This window comes from Dreissena polymorpha, chromosome 8 (genome assembly GCF_020536995.1).
Source record: "Dreissena polymorpha isolate Duluth1 chromosome 8, UMN_Dpol_1.0, whole genome shotgun sequence".
Classification (NCBI taxonomy): domain Eukaryota; kingdom Metazoa; phylum Mollusca; class Bivalvia; order Myida; family Dreissenidae; genus Dreissena; species Dreissena polymorpha.
The window spans coordinates 37,609,396-37,625,989 of record NC_068362.1 but is presented as its reverse complement, the minus strand read 5'-3'; the positions used below and the strand labels follow the sequence as shown (position 1 = coordinate 37,625,989).

Here is a 16,594-nt window from a genome sequence, read left to right as displayed (position 1 = left end):
CATCAGATTTCTTGAAAATTGTGCAATAAATGGGACCTAATTTTTCACACCACGTAACCAAGTCTCAGACCCGTACGAGATATCATAGGGTCATATGTTATGGCCAAGTTTAATTGAAATAAAATAAAATAAAATAAAAATGGGGCCCTAGATTGTTCACAAGTTAAATGTTGACAACTACGGTAGATGCGCCATGAACGACGGATGAGCTGATCGGATATGACGGATCCATTAAAATTTAGCGCTAAAAGCATTTCAATTGTCCTGAGTGTACTGTTTAAATGACAATATGAAACTAATTATTTGTCATTAATGTCTGTTTAAAAAATAAAAGATAATCATATGAATAATAATATTTTGGCCAAGGGTTAGACAATGGATCGATCTTTGTACATGTGGGACACAACGGCTATTGGAATTTATAATATTTTTAGACTGAATTTCAACGAAAAGAAGTAAAATATAGATGTAAGAAAAAAAAGTATGTTGTCGTTTTTCCAACACAGCCTTTATTTTACAGTTTTATGAACTCTTAACATTTAACCATTCCAGATCAAAATAAATTCAAAACCTAGTTAAAGGACATTTGTTCGAATATTTACCATTCTGTAACCAATCAGTTTAACATTTGACAAAACCTTTATTATGTCTATTATTTTACTTGGTTATAGTGTGCAAACATATTTAAAAACCTTATTTTGCTCAATACTATGTGTTAACCTTTGACCTAGATCTGTGAAGCTGATCTTAGCCAAAGTGACATTGTTCTTGGGCACGACACTCCCTCTTATTATACTGCGTTCTTTTGCAAAGTAATTTGAACATCTTTCCTTGCTGGAAAATGTTATGATCCGGAAAAAGCGTTAGCTGCAATTTGTCTAAAATTGACATTTGAAGTTACATTACGACCTTTACATTGGGCCTGGGAAGCTGCTTTGTGGGTGTGACGCTACTTGTAATTGTTTTAACATAATTATGACATCAACTTGTACCCATAGACTTGGTTTTTGCGTGCGTCCTTAGCTGGGCATTGTGGTTTTGAACCAATACGAATATTGAATCAAGTCCGAATACCCAGAATATTGAGCCAATGTCAAATAGCCAGTTGAATATGTTTCATTCGAATTATTGCGCATATAGAGCTTGGTTCGAATAAACAGCCGAGTATTGGGTATTCATACATAAACGCTTATCAAGCAAAAGACGAATTCCTTGCCAGCTATACACTCGCAACACTTCGAGTACCTAATAACCAGCTGGGTTTAAGACTGGCTACATTTTTGCTTAGTTTAGTATCCAGATTTTGTGTTTTTCATTTTAGCATTTGGATTCTCCAGTGTATGGAACTATCCGGAACTACACTGATAATTGATGTATTTGTGTAATTAAAATGTGTTGTACATACGTACTTACTGTATGTAAAACAGAACAACTTGTAGTACATATAGTTGTATAAATGTATATGTTTAATGTTGTAACGTCATTTACTACATGTATATCTTTTGTAAAGGAAAACAATTGATTAATTCAAATATTGTGACCACGCAAGATCACCTTAATATATATTTAAATGATATTTTGTAAAAACCTAAATTCGCTTTATAACTGTACTAGATACTGATGGTACCAAGCATTTAAATGCCAAAAGTTAAATGTGTAGTATACTATTAAAATATTTACTGACATTGTGTCCTTTTACTCCGTGGTTTGAATACCAGTTTTAGAAAAAAGAAGCTTAACTTACAATATTTTCATATTGTATTTTGGCATCGACAAAGAACATATGTACAAATCATATATATATATATATATATATATATATATATATATATATATATATATATATATATATATATATATATATATATATATATATATATATATATAAATTTTTAATGATAAACAAGCTTTATTTGTATAGCCTATCCTTTGATAAATTTAATATGTGTAATTCACATTATCCGACGTTGTGTTTCAATACATGTTTTTTCTTAAAAGTTATCAAATTGTTTTCACCATAATCACCATCAAGATAGCGACACCCATGCCGTTGTTATACCCTTTATTACTTGTATAAATTGTTTAAATACCGCGTACCTTCCAGCCATATTAGACAGAAAGTTACTAGCGTTTATTTCGTATTAATATTCGCTCTATATCTCGACTTTACTCGCTTCGAAATTTCTAAGAGGGATGACCTAATTACAGCTCCACAGCGGTCTTCTTACTTGCGATATTTCTATATCGGTTAACTATGGACATGACTGCCTTACCCCATTGGAACCGGGAGTCAATTGAGCTTGTAAAGCATAGCGTGACCCGATATCCGTCAGCTAGCTGTGATATTTATGCATATACAGTTGACTCTTTGATGGCGGATCTTCAATGAAATTTATGGCTCCCCTCGAAACGAGGTTTTCAAAGGCAAGATAGCTCTTTGGAAAAGTCTGGGTTTCGAACATTCTTTCTCGGTAAGAGGAAAAACTAACCGACGGCTCCTTCTCCATCTCTTACACACCTGAACTCATTAGATTTTCTTGTATAGTCGAATTCACCGACATCAAAGAATCATCCCTGTAATGTCGCACATGGCATTGTCTGAAAGGAGGGGGTCTAACACTGTTCTGGTTCGAAAGGACACGCATTTTATTGTCAGCATTAAGTAGTGGCGTATTGCTTGTCATTTAAATAAATGAGCGAAACAATTAAGAGTTTAGAGTATATTTACAACGTTAAAACAAATGATTAAAAATCATATTATATGGCTAATTGACTGCAAGGAACGTTTAAACGTGTAATATGTTTCCAAAGTAAAACATATAAGTTGTTTGGTAGTGATTAATCAAAGATAACAGTTGACTACCAATATGTAAATGCCGGATCCTAAACAACATCCTAAAAAATGTACGTTTGAATAATTACGAAAATGTAAAAGCAGAAATGAAGCACAATGAAAGGCCACAATGGATAAAAATAATGGCCTCTTCAGTAATATTTAAGCGTAAAGTTAAAGACGCATAACGAACATTGGACATGAGACAATCACAAACTGCTCAATGTTAGCTCAAAGTCTATGGGGTATTTGGTGTGTGTTTTGCAACACATTTTTTTACAAGACTGGAAACAGATACATACACACGCAACACATCTAAAGTGATACGTTATCTATATTATAATTATAGACAGTGGCATGCCAAGAAATAAAAAAACCAACACATCTAAAGTCAAACTTTATCTTTATAATTAAAGACAGTGACGCACAAATCCTTACGAAAATAAAGACTTACACATAACACGCACAATTTAAAACTAATGCTTAATATCTTAGAACATGTTTGTTTTTAATTGAAATATTCTACGAAAACATGCTGTAAATATAAAACAGCGTGCAATATGTGTTTCAAATAACACTAAAAAAAGTATTTATAAAGAAAAAAAGTACACAACTAGATTTTCCAGTAGGTATACATATTTAAAGTAAGTGTAAATTGTAATAAATTGTAAATATGCATATTAACAGGAAAAAAATGCATAAAAAACACGAATAGGTACGTTTAAAAAAGACATTTTCAAGGACGAATACATAATAAAAGTATGTATATTTTTTATAGGCAAATAGTGTTTGCTTATTCAGATAAAACAAAAGGGCCTGAAAGGCCCAAAATCGCTCACCTGAGATAACAAGATATTATTGGGACAAATCTTCTGGCCAAATATCACGAAGATCGGAAAATAAATGTGGCCTCTAGAGTGTTAACAAGGTTTTTCTATAGCCATATAAGGAAAAATGCCCCGCTCCCTGGCAGCCTTTTTTTTTTCAACCAAACGGCATCTTTTTTTAACTCGTCCAAGATTTTATCGGGATGAATCTTCTGACTAAGTGTCATGAAGATCGGACAGTAAATGTGGCCTCTAGAGTGTTAACAAGATTTTACTAAGCCATATAAGGAAAAATACCCCGCCACATTGGAAAGCCATTTTTTCAAGCAAACATAATTATTTTTGAACTCATCCCCGATATAATTGAGACCAATATCCTGACCAAATTTCATGAAGATTGGACAATAATTGTAGCCTCAAGAGTTTTAACAAGGTTTTACTATAGCCATATATATAGCCCTATAAGGAAAAATGCCCCGCCCCCGGTGGCCATGTTTTTAAAGCAACCAAAACCATTTTCGAACTCATCCAAGATATCATTAGTCCAAATCTTCTGACCAAGTTCCATGATGATCGGAAAATAAATGTTACCCATATAAGGAAAATAGCCCCGCCCTCGTGGTGGCCATGTTTTTCAACTAACCGGCATCATTTTTAAACTCGTCAATAATATTATTGGGATGAATCTTCTGACCGAGTGTCATTAAGATCGGACTATAAATGTGGCCTCTAGAGTGTTAACAAAATTTTACTATAGCCTTACAAAGCCATATAAGCCCCGTGACAGCCATGTTTTTCAAGCAAACGTAACCATTTTTAAACTCATCCAAGATATTATTAAGACAAATTGTCTGACCATATTTCATCAAGATTGGCCAATAAATGTGGCCTCTAGAGTGTTAACAAGGTTTTACAATATATATAGCCATATAAGGAAAAATGCCCTTTCCCCTGGCAGCCATGTTTTTTAACCAACCGGCATCATTTTCGAACTCGTCCAATATATTATTGGGATGAATCTTCTGTTTCATGAAGATTGGACAATAAATGTGGCCTCTAGAGTGTAAACACAATTTTACTATAGCCATATAAGAAAAATTGCCCCGCCGATTGGCAGCCATGTTTTTCAAGCAAAGGTTACCATTTTTAAACTCATCCAAGATATCAGGAGGACAAATCTTCTGAGCAAGTTTCATGAAGATGGGAAAATAAATGTGGCCTCTAGAGTATTAACAAGGTTTTACTAAAGACATATAAGGAAAAATGCCCCGCCCCCTGGCGGTCATGTTTTGCCATCAACCGGCATTATTTTCGTACTAATCCAAGATATTATTGGGCTGAATCTTCTGACCAAGTTTTATGAAGATCAGACAATAAATGTGGCCTCTAGAGTGTTAACAAGATTTGACTATAGCCATATATAGCCATATAAGGAAAAATTCCCCGCCCCTTGGCAGCCATGTTTTTCAAGCAAACGTAACCATTTTCGAACTCATCCAAGATATCATTGAAACCAATCTTCTGACCAAATGAAGATTGGACAATAAATGTGGCCTCTAGAGAGTTAACAAGGCAAATGTTGACGCCGCACAACGCACAACGGACGACGGACAGAAAGCGATCACAAGAGCTCACCAGGTGAGCTAAAAAAAGGTTGAGAAAAGAAAAAAAGGACATGTTATTGTGAGTTATAATATATAGGCCCTACATTTATTTTTTTAAGATTACAACTTGGTTCTTTGAGTTGAAAATGGTATTTGTACAAAGTTGTAAAGAGCTACAATATTCATAAACTTTAAATACTACGTTTGTTCTACAATATTAGTAAACAATTCCCATTCAATCATAAAGGATTCTGCATTATTTCATAAAATTGATATTTTTCTTAAGTTATATTCATACTTTATGTATTTGTTCGGCTCCATTAATGTTTGGTATGAAATTATTTATTTTACACATGTATAAGTATAGTTTAATAAACAAAATACCATTATTATGGCTCTAGCTGACTTTGTTAAATACCCAAGAAGACAATTGTTCTTATTCATGAACAAAAACAACACAATTATCCTGGTATTATATCATCACTTAATGCTTCAGATTTATGACATTCCTGGAATAAATGTTCTCAATTTTCCTCACTTTGTTTGCAAAAAGAACACAATGGATCATCATTAATTTTTATTTTGTTTAAAAGTCTATTTTTTTCAAGTACCCTATGAATTATTCTGTATTGGAATCACTGTATCTTTATATTATTTGTTATTACAAGTTCAAAAATGCAATTCCATTCATTTTCATTAATTATGGTGTTGAGTTTTATACACCATTTTGCTTAAACTGAAGGTTGTACATTGTTTTAGCACCGGATTCCTGTTTTAATATACGTTATAATAATGGTGAAAAAAGGTTTGATCATGGGTTGTTTAGGACATGGTATACACTATTTTCACAAGATATCACATATGCAGGTAATTCAAGCATCAAACGATCACTTGAAAAAAAAAACAAACTTTTATTTCCTATCAATATATTTGGTATTTACAAAAGTGGATAATACAACACTTCGTCTGCTTTTATTTCTAATTTACTACACAATATGGGAAAGTTTGAAAATCAATCAATCAAAAAATCTATGTTGATAAGCTCTTGATCTTGATATAAGATCTGAATGTTTCACTTTTCCATCGTTTTTAATACAGCATGTTTGGTATAAAGAACAAATCGTATGCATAGTGGGTCCATTGTAAATGTTGTACCCTGATAGGGTAATATCCACTTCGGCAGATGCCAACGGTAGTGGTCATCCTTCGCAAGGTGCGTGCTATCTAGACTAAACAATTATTTCAACAAAAACAGAAACAGCGCAAGTAAGAAGGAACAAAACATCTTCTTATACGAAATACTCGTTTATGTAAACAATAACTTATAGTATACAATTATTTGAACAATTCAGATCCTGTTACACAGAAACATATGGTAATCAAATGTGCATACACTACATACATAAGTTTTTAATCAATAGTGTTAAGGAAATTATACCATTTGAATTTTAGGACCATACACACACCTATTTTATACATCTGTATTACAAATACACACGTGAAGAACCATAATTCTAAACTATACAGTTGAATAATAGCAAAACACAGCCCTGGATTATATGCCAGTTTGATATTAAAAGAACACATTATTATAAAAATTACTATTAATACTACCGATGTCTTTTCGCCAGCAGCGTTTCACGTGGACAATATATTATGATTGTTTAAAAAAAGTCCAAACTGTTACATTGAATATCCACCACATTTACTATCCTCAGGTGTGCAAGTCCATGAAAGGCGTTCGGTTGAAGCGCGAGTCCTTCACCACAAAGATCAATAGTCTTCAGATTGTGTCATGATGATACGTCCAATATTTTACACTCACATCCCTCACTTTTCAATATCTTCAGCAGTGCAAGTCCATGAAAGGCGTTCGGTTGTAGCGAGAGTCCTTCACCACGAAGATCAATAGTCTTTAGATTGTGTCATGATGATACGTCCAATATTTTACACTCACATCCCTCAATTTTCAATATCTTCAGCAGTGCAAGTCCATGAAAGGCGTTCGGTTGTAGCGTGAGTCCTTCACTACAAAGATCAATAGTTTCCAGATTGCGACATGATAAGACGTCCAAGGCTTTTCACTCACAGCCTTTAAACTTCAATATCTTCAGCTGCGCAAGTCCATTTAAGACATTAGGCTGTAACTTGATTGGTTTGTCACACAGATCTATTATTTCCAGATTATGCCATGATGATAAGTCCAACCCTTTACACTCACATCCCTAAATGTGCAATATCTTCAGCTGAGCAAGTCCATGAACGGTTTTCGGTTTTAGTGTTATTCTATTACACAGGTATAGTTTCCAGATTCGGACACTGCGATAAGTCCAACAATTTACACTTCCAGCCCTCCATCTTTAATATCTTCAGCTGCACAAGTCCATGCAAGGCGTTCCGTTGTAGCCTGATTCTGTAACTTCTAAGATCAAGCGTTTCCAGACTTTGACATAATGATAAGTCCATGCCTCTGCACTCACAGTCCACTAACTTTAACATCTTCAGCTGCGCAAGTCTATGAAAGGCGTTCGGTTTTAGCGCGATTTCTTCGCCATCAAAATCAATAATTTCCAGATTGTGACATGATGATAAGTTTAATTGTGTACTCTTACAAGACCGCAACTGTAAGTTCTTCAGCTGTGCAAGCCCATTTAATGCATTTGGTTTTAGCGTGAATTCTTTGCCAAAAATAAACAGTACTTCCAGTCTATGGCATGATGAAAAATCCAACCCTTTACAATCACAATCAAACAATTCTAACGTCTTCAGCTGCTTAAGTCTATGAAAGGCGTTCGGTTGTAGCGCGATTCCTTTGCCAGAAAGATGAATAGTTTCCAGATTGTGACATGATGATAAGTTTAATTGTGTACTCTTACAATACAGCTGCGCAAGTCTATGAAAGGCGTTCGGTTGTAGCGTGATTTCTTCGCCATAAAAATCAATAGTTTCCAGATTGTGACATGATGATAAGTTTAATTGTTTACAAGACCGCAACTTTAAGTTCTTCAGCTGTGCAAGCCCATTTAATGCATTTGGTATTAGCGTGATTTCTTCGCAATTTATATCTAGTACTTCCAGTCTATGGCATGATGATAAATCCGACTCTTCAGACTCACATTTATTCAACTTTAATATCTTTGGTATCGGTGCAACCATGCAAAAAGGGTTTATCTGAATAAACTTCGCGTTTGACTTGTTCATTTGCAAGATGCGAAGAAAAGCGTCGATTTCGAATGGTTCATAATAATACCCTTTGAAACGACTGAGTTTAAGATCAATATCATTCGGATTCTGGCCATTTGCTTGCGCTTCGATAAACCCCGATATGTATGTGTCCAATAAGTATACAGAAGTTGTAGTGCTGTCTATAATGCGAGACAATTCATTTGCTAATAAAATGTTTAAACCGCACAAAAAAATAAATATCTGATTTTCAAAAATCGCGTCTGAATTTTCGGCAATATATCTAGCAACGACAACAAGATCAGCACTGTTTAGTGCTATGTGAACAGCAGCTAGAAATTCCTGTACACTTTTATGAATAAATGAACACGTTGATCTTTGATATGTTCTACTGACACATTTTCTTTCCGTTATAATACCTGTCTTAAGGGCAACGTCTTTCTGTTCTTGTGTCAGATAGTGGGACAATTGTCGATCGCTTATAACCAGTGAGTGTTCCCGCTCTGCTGAAAACAACATTAAAAATGCTGTTTTGGAAATGGCTTGCAGATGTTCAAAATTTTGTTGAAGGTACTGTGTGTTTTGGAAGCACATCAATGGTGGCTGAACAAAAAAGCTGATATTTTCACTCACTTTTTTAAAAAGACCGTCAATCAAAACAGTGTATATATTGCAACGCGACCCTGTCAATAGTGGTCCGTCGACCCAAGAACTTACAATAAGCGAGAGCAACATTGGCGAAAACAGTAAAGCACGTAGTCTATTTTTTGTAACATATTGTACAAACTCGTTCAATGTATTGCACCCGAAGCTATCAAGGAGTGATTTGCACAGCTCCTTTGGATCACTGACTCCTCTCAGTTCAAATAAGCTGTCAATTTGAGATTTCCTGATGCGTTCATCTGCCAATGTCCATGGCCTTGTTGTAGTTAAAACTGTACACTGGCTGAAACAGGAAAGCATGATAGGCTGGGCTTCTTTCCCTTGGGGATCCTTCCACTCGTCTAACCCGTCTTGTACCACCAAACACATTTCTTGTTGCAAAATTTTATCCAGCATTTCATACGCGTCATTTCGTTCTGTATCAGTATAAACCATGTCGATTATCTGTTCTTTGATCATATTGGCCACAACGCGTTCACAATCAGAATCTCGCAAGGTAATTAATAATACAAGTTTAAATTCTTGCAACGTGTTCGCGTCACCAAACGTTTTGGAGATAGATGATAATGCACCTCCTGGATTACACCAGTCCAATGCCAGTTTACATGCAAAAGTTGTCTTTCCCATGCCAGCTTCGCCTTGTAAAAATATACGCTTGTGTAGTTTTTCATGTACACCCCTACATAATATTTCTTTGTACGTTGTAATTGGATTTTCGGTTTTATTACCGCCATTGCTCTCAACTATTTGGCATATTGCATGCGCTGCATATATTTTATATAGGAATTCGTCGCCACTTGGCAATAATGGTGATATCGACACGTGACTCATCGTAAAATTGTAATGCTGTTTTAATCGCCTCACAAAATCTGAAAAATTAAGACATGTTGCAGTAAACGAATTACAAGGAACAGCAATGGATGAAGTAAGAGCAAAAGTACTAGAAATGTCGGAGTATAGGAATCAACAGCAGCAGCAGAGGAAATAGAAGTAAAATAGAAGAGGAAGTAAAAATAGCAGTAGAAGTAATAGCAGTAATAGTAGTAGTATAAGTAGTAGTAGTAGTATAAGTAGTAGTAGTAGAAGTAGTATAAGTAGTAGTAGTAGTAGTAGTATAAGTAGTATAAGTAGTAGAAGTAGTAGTAGTAGTATAAGTAGTAGTAGTACTATAAGTAGTAAAACTAGTAGTATAAGAAGTATAAGTAGTAGTAGTATAAGTAGTAGTAGTATAAGTAGTAGTATTATAAGCAGTAGTAGTATAAGTAGTAGTAGTATAAGTAGCAGTAGTATTATAAGTAGTAGTAGTAGTAGTATGAGTAGTATTATTATAAGTAGTAGAAGTAGTATAAGTAGTAGTAGTAGTATGAGTAGTAGTAGTAGTAGTGGTAGGATAAGTAGTAGTAGTAGCAGTATAAGTAGAAGTAGTAGAAGTATAAGTAGAAGTCGTATAAGTAGTAGTAGTAGTAGTATAAGTCGTAGTAGTAGTAGTATACGTAGTAGAAGTAGTATAAGTAGTAGTAGTAATATAAGTAGTAGAAGTAGTAGTGTAAGTAGTAGTATAAGTAGTAGTCGTAGTAGTATAAGTGGTAGTAGTAGTAGTATAAGTAGTAGAAGTAGTATAAGTAGTAGTAGTATAAGTCGTCTCCGTAGTAGTCTAAGTAGAAGTCGTAGTCTCCGTCGTCGTCGTCCTCGTCGTCTCCGTCGTCCCGTCGTGTCTGTCGTAGTCGTCTCCGTTGTCGTCGAAGTCTCCGTAGTCGTCGGCGTCTCCGTCGTCGTTGTCTCCGTCGCCCCGTCGTCTCCCGTCGTCGTAGTCTCCGTCGTCGTGGTCGTCCCCGTCGTCGTCGTCGTCTCCGCCGTCGTCGTCTCCGCCGCGGTCGTCCTCTCCTCGTCGTCGTCGTCTCCGTCGTCGTCGTCGTCTCCGTCGTCGTCGTCGTCCCCGTCGTCGTCGTCCTCTCCGTCGTATCCGTCTAAGTCGTCGTAGTAGTATCCGTCGAAGTCGTAGTATAAATCGTAGTAGTAGTATAAGTAGAAGTCGTAGTCTCGGTACTCGTCGTCGTCGTATCCGTCGTAGTAGTCTCCGTCGCCGTCGTCGTCTCCGTAGTCGTAGTCGTAGACTCGTCTTCGTAGTCTCCGTAGCCGTAGTAGTATAAGTCGTCGTCGTCGTCTCCGTCGTATCCGTCGTCTCCGCCGTAGTCCCGTCTCCGCCGTCTTCGTCGTCTCTGCCGTCGTCGTCGTCCCCGTCGTAGTCGTCTCCGTCGTCGTCTCCGTCGTCGTCGTCGTCTCCGTCGTTGTAGTCGTCGTCTCCGTCGTCGTTGTAGTCTAAGTCGTCGTCGTCGTCTCAGTCGTCGTCGTCGTCGTCGTCGTCGTGTCGTCGTAGTAGTCTTAGTCGTCTCCGTCGTCGTCGTCGTCGTCTCCGTCGTCGTCGTCGTCGTCTCCGTCGTCGTCTTCGCCGTCGCCGTCGTCTCCTCCTCGTCGTCGTCTCCGTCGTCGTCGTGGTCGTCTCCGTCGTCGTCGTCGTAGTCTCCGTCGTAGTCGTCGTCTCCGCCGTCGTCGTCGTCGTCTCCGTCGTCGTCGTCGTCCCCGTCGTCGTCGTCGTCGTCGTCTCCGTCGTCGTCGTCCCCCGTCGTCGTCGTCGTCGTCGTCGTCGTCGTCGTCGTCGTAGTCGTCGTCGTCCTCGTCGTCGTCGTCGTCGTCGTAGTCGTCGTCGTAGTCGCCGTAGTAGTAGAAGTAGTAGAAGTAGAAGTAAAAGTAGTAGTCGTAGAAGAAGCAGTAGTAGCAGTACTATTACAACTAGTAGTAGTACTAATAGCATTTGTAGTAGCAGTAGAAGTAGTAGTAGTAGTACTTCTACTACTAGTAGTAGTACAAGTAGCATTTGTAGTAGTAGTAATAGTTGTAGTTGTAATAGTAGTAATAGTAGAAGTAGTAGTAATATTAGAAGTAGTTGTAGAAGTAACAGTAGTAGTACTGGTACTAATAGAGTAGCAGTAGTAGTAGTAGTAGTAGTAGTAGTAGTCGTAGTAATAGTAGTAGTAATAGTAATAATAGTAGAAGTAGAAGTAGTAGTCGTAGTAGTAGTAGTAGTAGTAGTATTAGTAGTAGTAGTAGTAGTAGTAGTAGTAGTAGTAGTAGAGTAGTAGTAGTAGTAGTAGTAGTAGTAGTAGTAGTAGTAGTAGTAGTAGTAGTAGTAGTAGTAGTAGTAGAAGTAGTAGTAGTTGTAGTAGTAGTAGTAGTAGTAGTAGTAGTAGTAGTAGTAGTAGTAGTAGTAGTAGTTGTAGTAGTAGTTGTGGTAGTAGTAGTAGTGGTAGTAGTAGTAGTAGTAGTAGTAGTAGTAGTAGTAGTAGTAGTAGTAGTAGTAGTAGTAGTAGTAGTAGTAGAAGTAGTAGAAGTAGTAGTGGTAGTAGTAGTACAGCAGGTGGGCAAGACATGATAACAGAGTGAGTATCAGTACAAAGGGTGTAACAGACATGGTAGTAGGGAGTAAGTGTCAGTACAGCATGTGTACCAGACATGTTAGTAGGGAGTCAGTGTCAGTACAAAGGGTGAGTCACACATGGTAGTAGGAAATCAGTGTCAGTACAGCACGTGTACCATGGTAGTAAAGTCAGTGTCAGTACAACGGGTGAGTCAGACATGGTTGAAGGAAGTCAGTGTCAGTGCAGCAGGTGGGCCAGACATGGAAGCATAAGTACAAAGAATGTACCAGACATGGTAATTGGAAGTCCGTGTCAGTGCAATGGTTGTGTCAGGCATGTAAGTAGGCAGTTAGTGTCAGTACAGCCGGTTGGCCAGACATGCAAGCAGACTCAGTATCAGTACAAAGGGTGTACACGACATTGTAGTATAAAGTACGTTTCAGTACAGCTGGTGGGCCAGACATTGTAGCATAGTCAGTATCAGTACAAAGGGTGTACCAGACATGGAAGTAGGAAGTCAGTGTCAGTACATCAGGTGGGTCAGACATAGTAGCAGAGTTAGTATTAGTACAATGGGTGTACCAGACATGGTAGTAGGTAGTCAGTATCAGTACAACGGGTGTACCAGACATTGTAGTAGGAAGACAGTGTAAGTACAGCAGGTTGGCTAGATATGGTAGCAGAGAGTCAGTATCAGTACAATGTGCGTGCTAGCCAGGCAAGGAAGTAGGAAATAAGTGTCAGTACAGCAGGTGGGCCAGAAATGGTCGTAGAGTCAGTATCAGTACAAAAGGTGTATCAGAAATGGAAGTAGGAAGTCAGTGTCAGTACAGCAGGTGCACCAGCCATGGTAGTAGGGAGTCAGTGTCACTACAACGGGTGAGTAAGACATGGTAGTAGGAAGTCAGTGTCAGTACAGCAGGTGTACCAGACATGGTAGTAGGGAGTCATTGTCAGTACAACGGGTGGGGTAGACATGGTAGTAGGAAGTCAGTGTCAATACAGCAGGTGGGCCTAAAATGGTAGTAGGGAGTCAGTGTTAGTACAACAGGTGGGCCAGACATTGTAGTAGGAAGTCAGTATCAGAAGAAATTGTGTACCAGACATGGTAGCAGGGAGTCAGTGTCAGTACAACAGGTGGACCAGACATGGTAGCAAAGATTCGGTATAAGTACAATGGGTGTATCAGACATTGTTAAAAGGAGGTCAGGTAGAGTACAGCAGGTGGGCCAGACATGGTAAAAGTGTTCGTATCAATAAAATGGGTGTACCAGACATAGAAGTAGGAAGTCTGTGTCAGTACAACAGGTGGGCCATACAAGGTAGCAGAGTCAGTATCAGTACAATGGGTGTGCCAGGAATTGTTGTAGGAAGTCAGTGTCAGTACAACGGGTGTGCTAGACATGGTAGTAGGGAGTCATTGTGAGTAAAACGGGTGTTCCAGACATCGTAGTAGGGAGTCAGTGTCAGTAGAGCGGGCGTGCTAGACATGGTTGTAGGAGGTCAGTGTCAATACAGTAGGCGGGTTAGACATGGTCGCAGAGTCCGCATCACTACAAAGGGTATACCAGACATGGTAGCAGAGAGTCGGTATCCCATTAACGGGTGTACGAGGCATGGTAGCAGAGAGTCAGTGTCATTACAATGGGTGTGCCAGGCATGGTAGTAGTCAGTGTCAGTAGAATGGGTTCGCTACACATGGCACTAGGTAGCCAGTATCAGTACAATTGGTGTACCACAAATGGCACTAGGAAGTAAGTGTCAGTACAAGATGTGTGCCAAACATGATGGCAGAAAGTCAGTATCCGTACATAGGTTGTTCCAGATATGGAAGTAGGAAGTCAGTATCAGTAAAGCAGGTGTGCGAGACATGGTATCAGAGAGTCAGTATCGGTACAATGGGCGTGCCAGGCATGGTAGTAGGAAGTCAATGTCACTATAGCAGGTGTGCAAGTCATGGTAGCAAGTGTCGGTATCAGTACAAAGGGTGTACAAGACATGGTTGTAGGGAGTCAGTGTCAGACCAGCAGGTGGGCCAGACATGGCAGCAGCCAGTCAGTATCAGTACAATTGGCGTGCCGGGCATGGTAGTTGGAAGTCAGTGTCATTACGAAAGGTGTACCAGACATGGAAGAAGGAAGTCAGTGTCAGTACAGCAGGTGGGCAAGACATGGTAGAGAAGAGTCAGTGACAGTACAGCAGGTGGACGGGACATGGTAGCAGAGAGTAAGTATCAGTACACTGGGTATACAAGGCATGATATTAGGAAGTCAATGTCAGTATAGCAGGTAGGCCAGATATGATAACAGTATCAGTACAAATTGTGCACACGACATGGAAGAAGAGAGTCAGTGTCAGTACAGCAGTTGGGCCAGACATGGTAGCAGAGAATCAGTATCAATACCTTGGGTGTTCCATGCATGATAGTAGGTAGTCAGTGTCAGTACAGCAGGTAAACCAGACATGGTAGCAGAGTCAGTATCAGTACAGAACAAGGGCCAGACTAGGTAGCAGAGAGTCAGTATCAATACCTTGAGTGTTCCAGGCATGGTAGTAGGAAGTCAGTGTCAGTACAGCAGGTGGACCAGACATGGTAGCAGAGAGTCAGTATCAATACCTTGGGTGTTCCAGGACTGGTAGTAGAAAGTCAGTGTCAGTACAGCAGGTGGACCAGACATGGTAGAGAAGAGTCAGTATCAGTACAGAACAAGGGCCAGACTAGGTAGCAGAAAGTCATTTTCAGTACAATGGGCGTGCCAGGCATGGTAGTAGGAAGTCGGTGTCAGTACAGCAGGTGGGCCAGCCATGTAAGCAGAGTGTCAGTATCAGTACAATGCGTGTGGCAGACATGGTTGTAGGAAGTCAGTATCAGTACAATAGGTGTGCCAGACATGGTAGTGGCAAGTCAGTTTCAGTTCAAAAGGTGTACCAGACATGGTAGCAGAGAGTCAGTATCTGTACAGCGGGTGTGCCTGACATGGTAGTAGGAAGTCATTGTCAGTACAGCAAGTGGGCCAGACATGGTAGAAGAGTCAGTATCAGTTCAAAGGGTGTACCAGAAAGGTACAAGAAAGTCAGTATCAGTACAAAGCGTGTCTCAGACATGGCAGCTAAAATTCAGTATCAGTACAAAGAGTGTACCAGAAATGGTAGAAGGAAGTCAGTGTCAGTACATCAAGTGGGCCAGACATGGTAGAGGAGAGTCAGTGTCAGTACAGCATGTGGACCAGACATGGTAGCAGAATGTAAGTATCAGTACAATGGGTGTACAAGACATGGTATTAGGAAGTCATTGTCATTACAGCAAGTGGACTAGATATGGTAGCAGAGTCAGTATCAGTACAAAGGGGTTTCCATACATGGTAGAAGATAGTCAGTGTCAGTAAAGCAGGTGGGCCAGATATGGTAGCAAAGTATCATTATCAGTACCATGGGTGTGCCAGGCATGGTAGTAGGTAATCAGTGTCGGTACAGCAGGTGGGCCACATGGTAGAAGAGTCAGTATCAGTATAGCACATGGGTCAGACTAGGCAGCAGAGAGTCAATTTCAGTATAATATGCGTGCCAGGCATAGTAGTAGGAAGTCCGTGTCTGTACAGCACAAGGGCCAGACATGGTAGCAGAGGGTCAGTATTAGTACAAGGCGTGTGCCAGGCATGGTTGTAGAAGGTCAGTGTCAGTACAGCAGGTGTACCAGACATGGTGGTAGGAAGTCAGTATCAGTACAAAGGCTGTACCAGACATGGTTGTAGAATGTCAGTGTCAGTACAGCAGCTGCAGGTGTGCCAGAAATGGTAGTAGGAAGTCAGTTTCAGTACAGCGGGTGTACCAGACATGGTGGTAGGAAGTCAGTATCAGTACAAAGGGTGTACCAGACATGGTAATAGGACGTTAGTGTCAGTACAGCAGGTTGGCCAGACATGGTAGCAGAGTCAGAATCAGTACAAAGGGTGTACCAGACAGGTAGAAGAAAGTCAGTATGCGTACAAAGGGTGTACCAGACATGCCAGCAGAAAGTCAGTATCAGTACAGCGGGTTAGCCTGACCTGGTTATAGGAAGTCAGTGTC

The 16,594-nt window shown here is 39.3% G+C and overlaps 1 protein-coding gene across 5 annotated transcripts in view; it reads right to left on the bottom strand.

Annotated features, from left to right (window-relative positions):
- LOC127843272 (uncharacterized) overlaps window positions 1-16,594 on the bottom strand; it is a 224,718-nt gene that overhangs the window by 195,147 nt on the left and 12,977 nt on the right. For 3 of the 5 annotated variants that reach the window (XM_052373164.1, XM_052373166.1, XM_052373165.1), the window contains exon 5: window positions 2,387-9,979. In XM_052373164.1, the coding sequence (XP_052229124.1) occupies window positions 7,554-9,979 (2,426 nt within the window). In that variant the 3' untranslated portion in view covers window positions 2,387-7,553. Of the gene's footprint in view, window positions 1-2,386; window positions 9,980-16,594 lie in introns of those variants that run through there. The other 2 variants (XR_008032189.1, XM_052373167.1) reach the window with 2 other exon arrangements.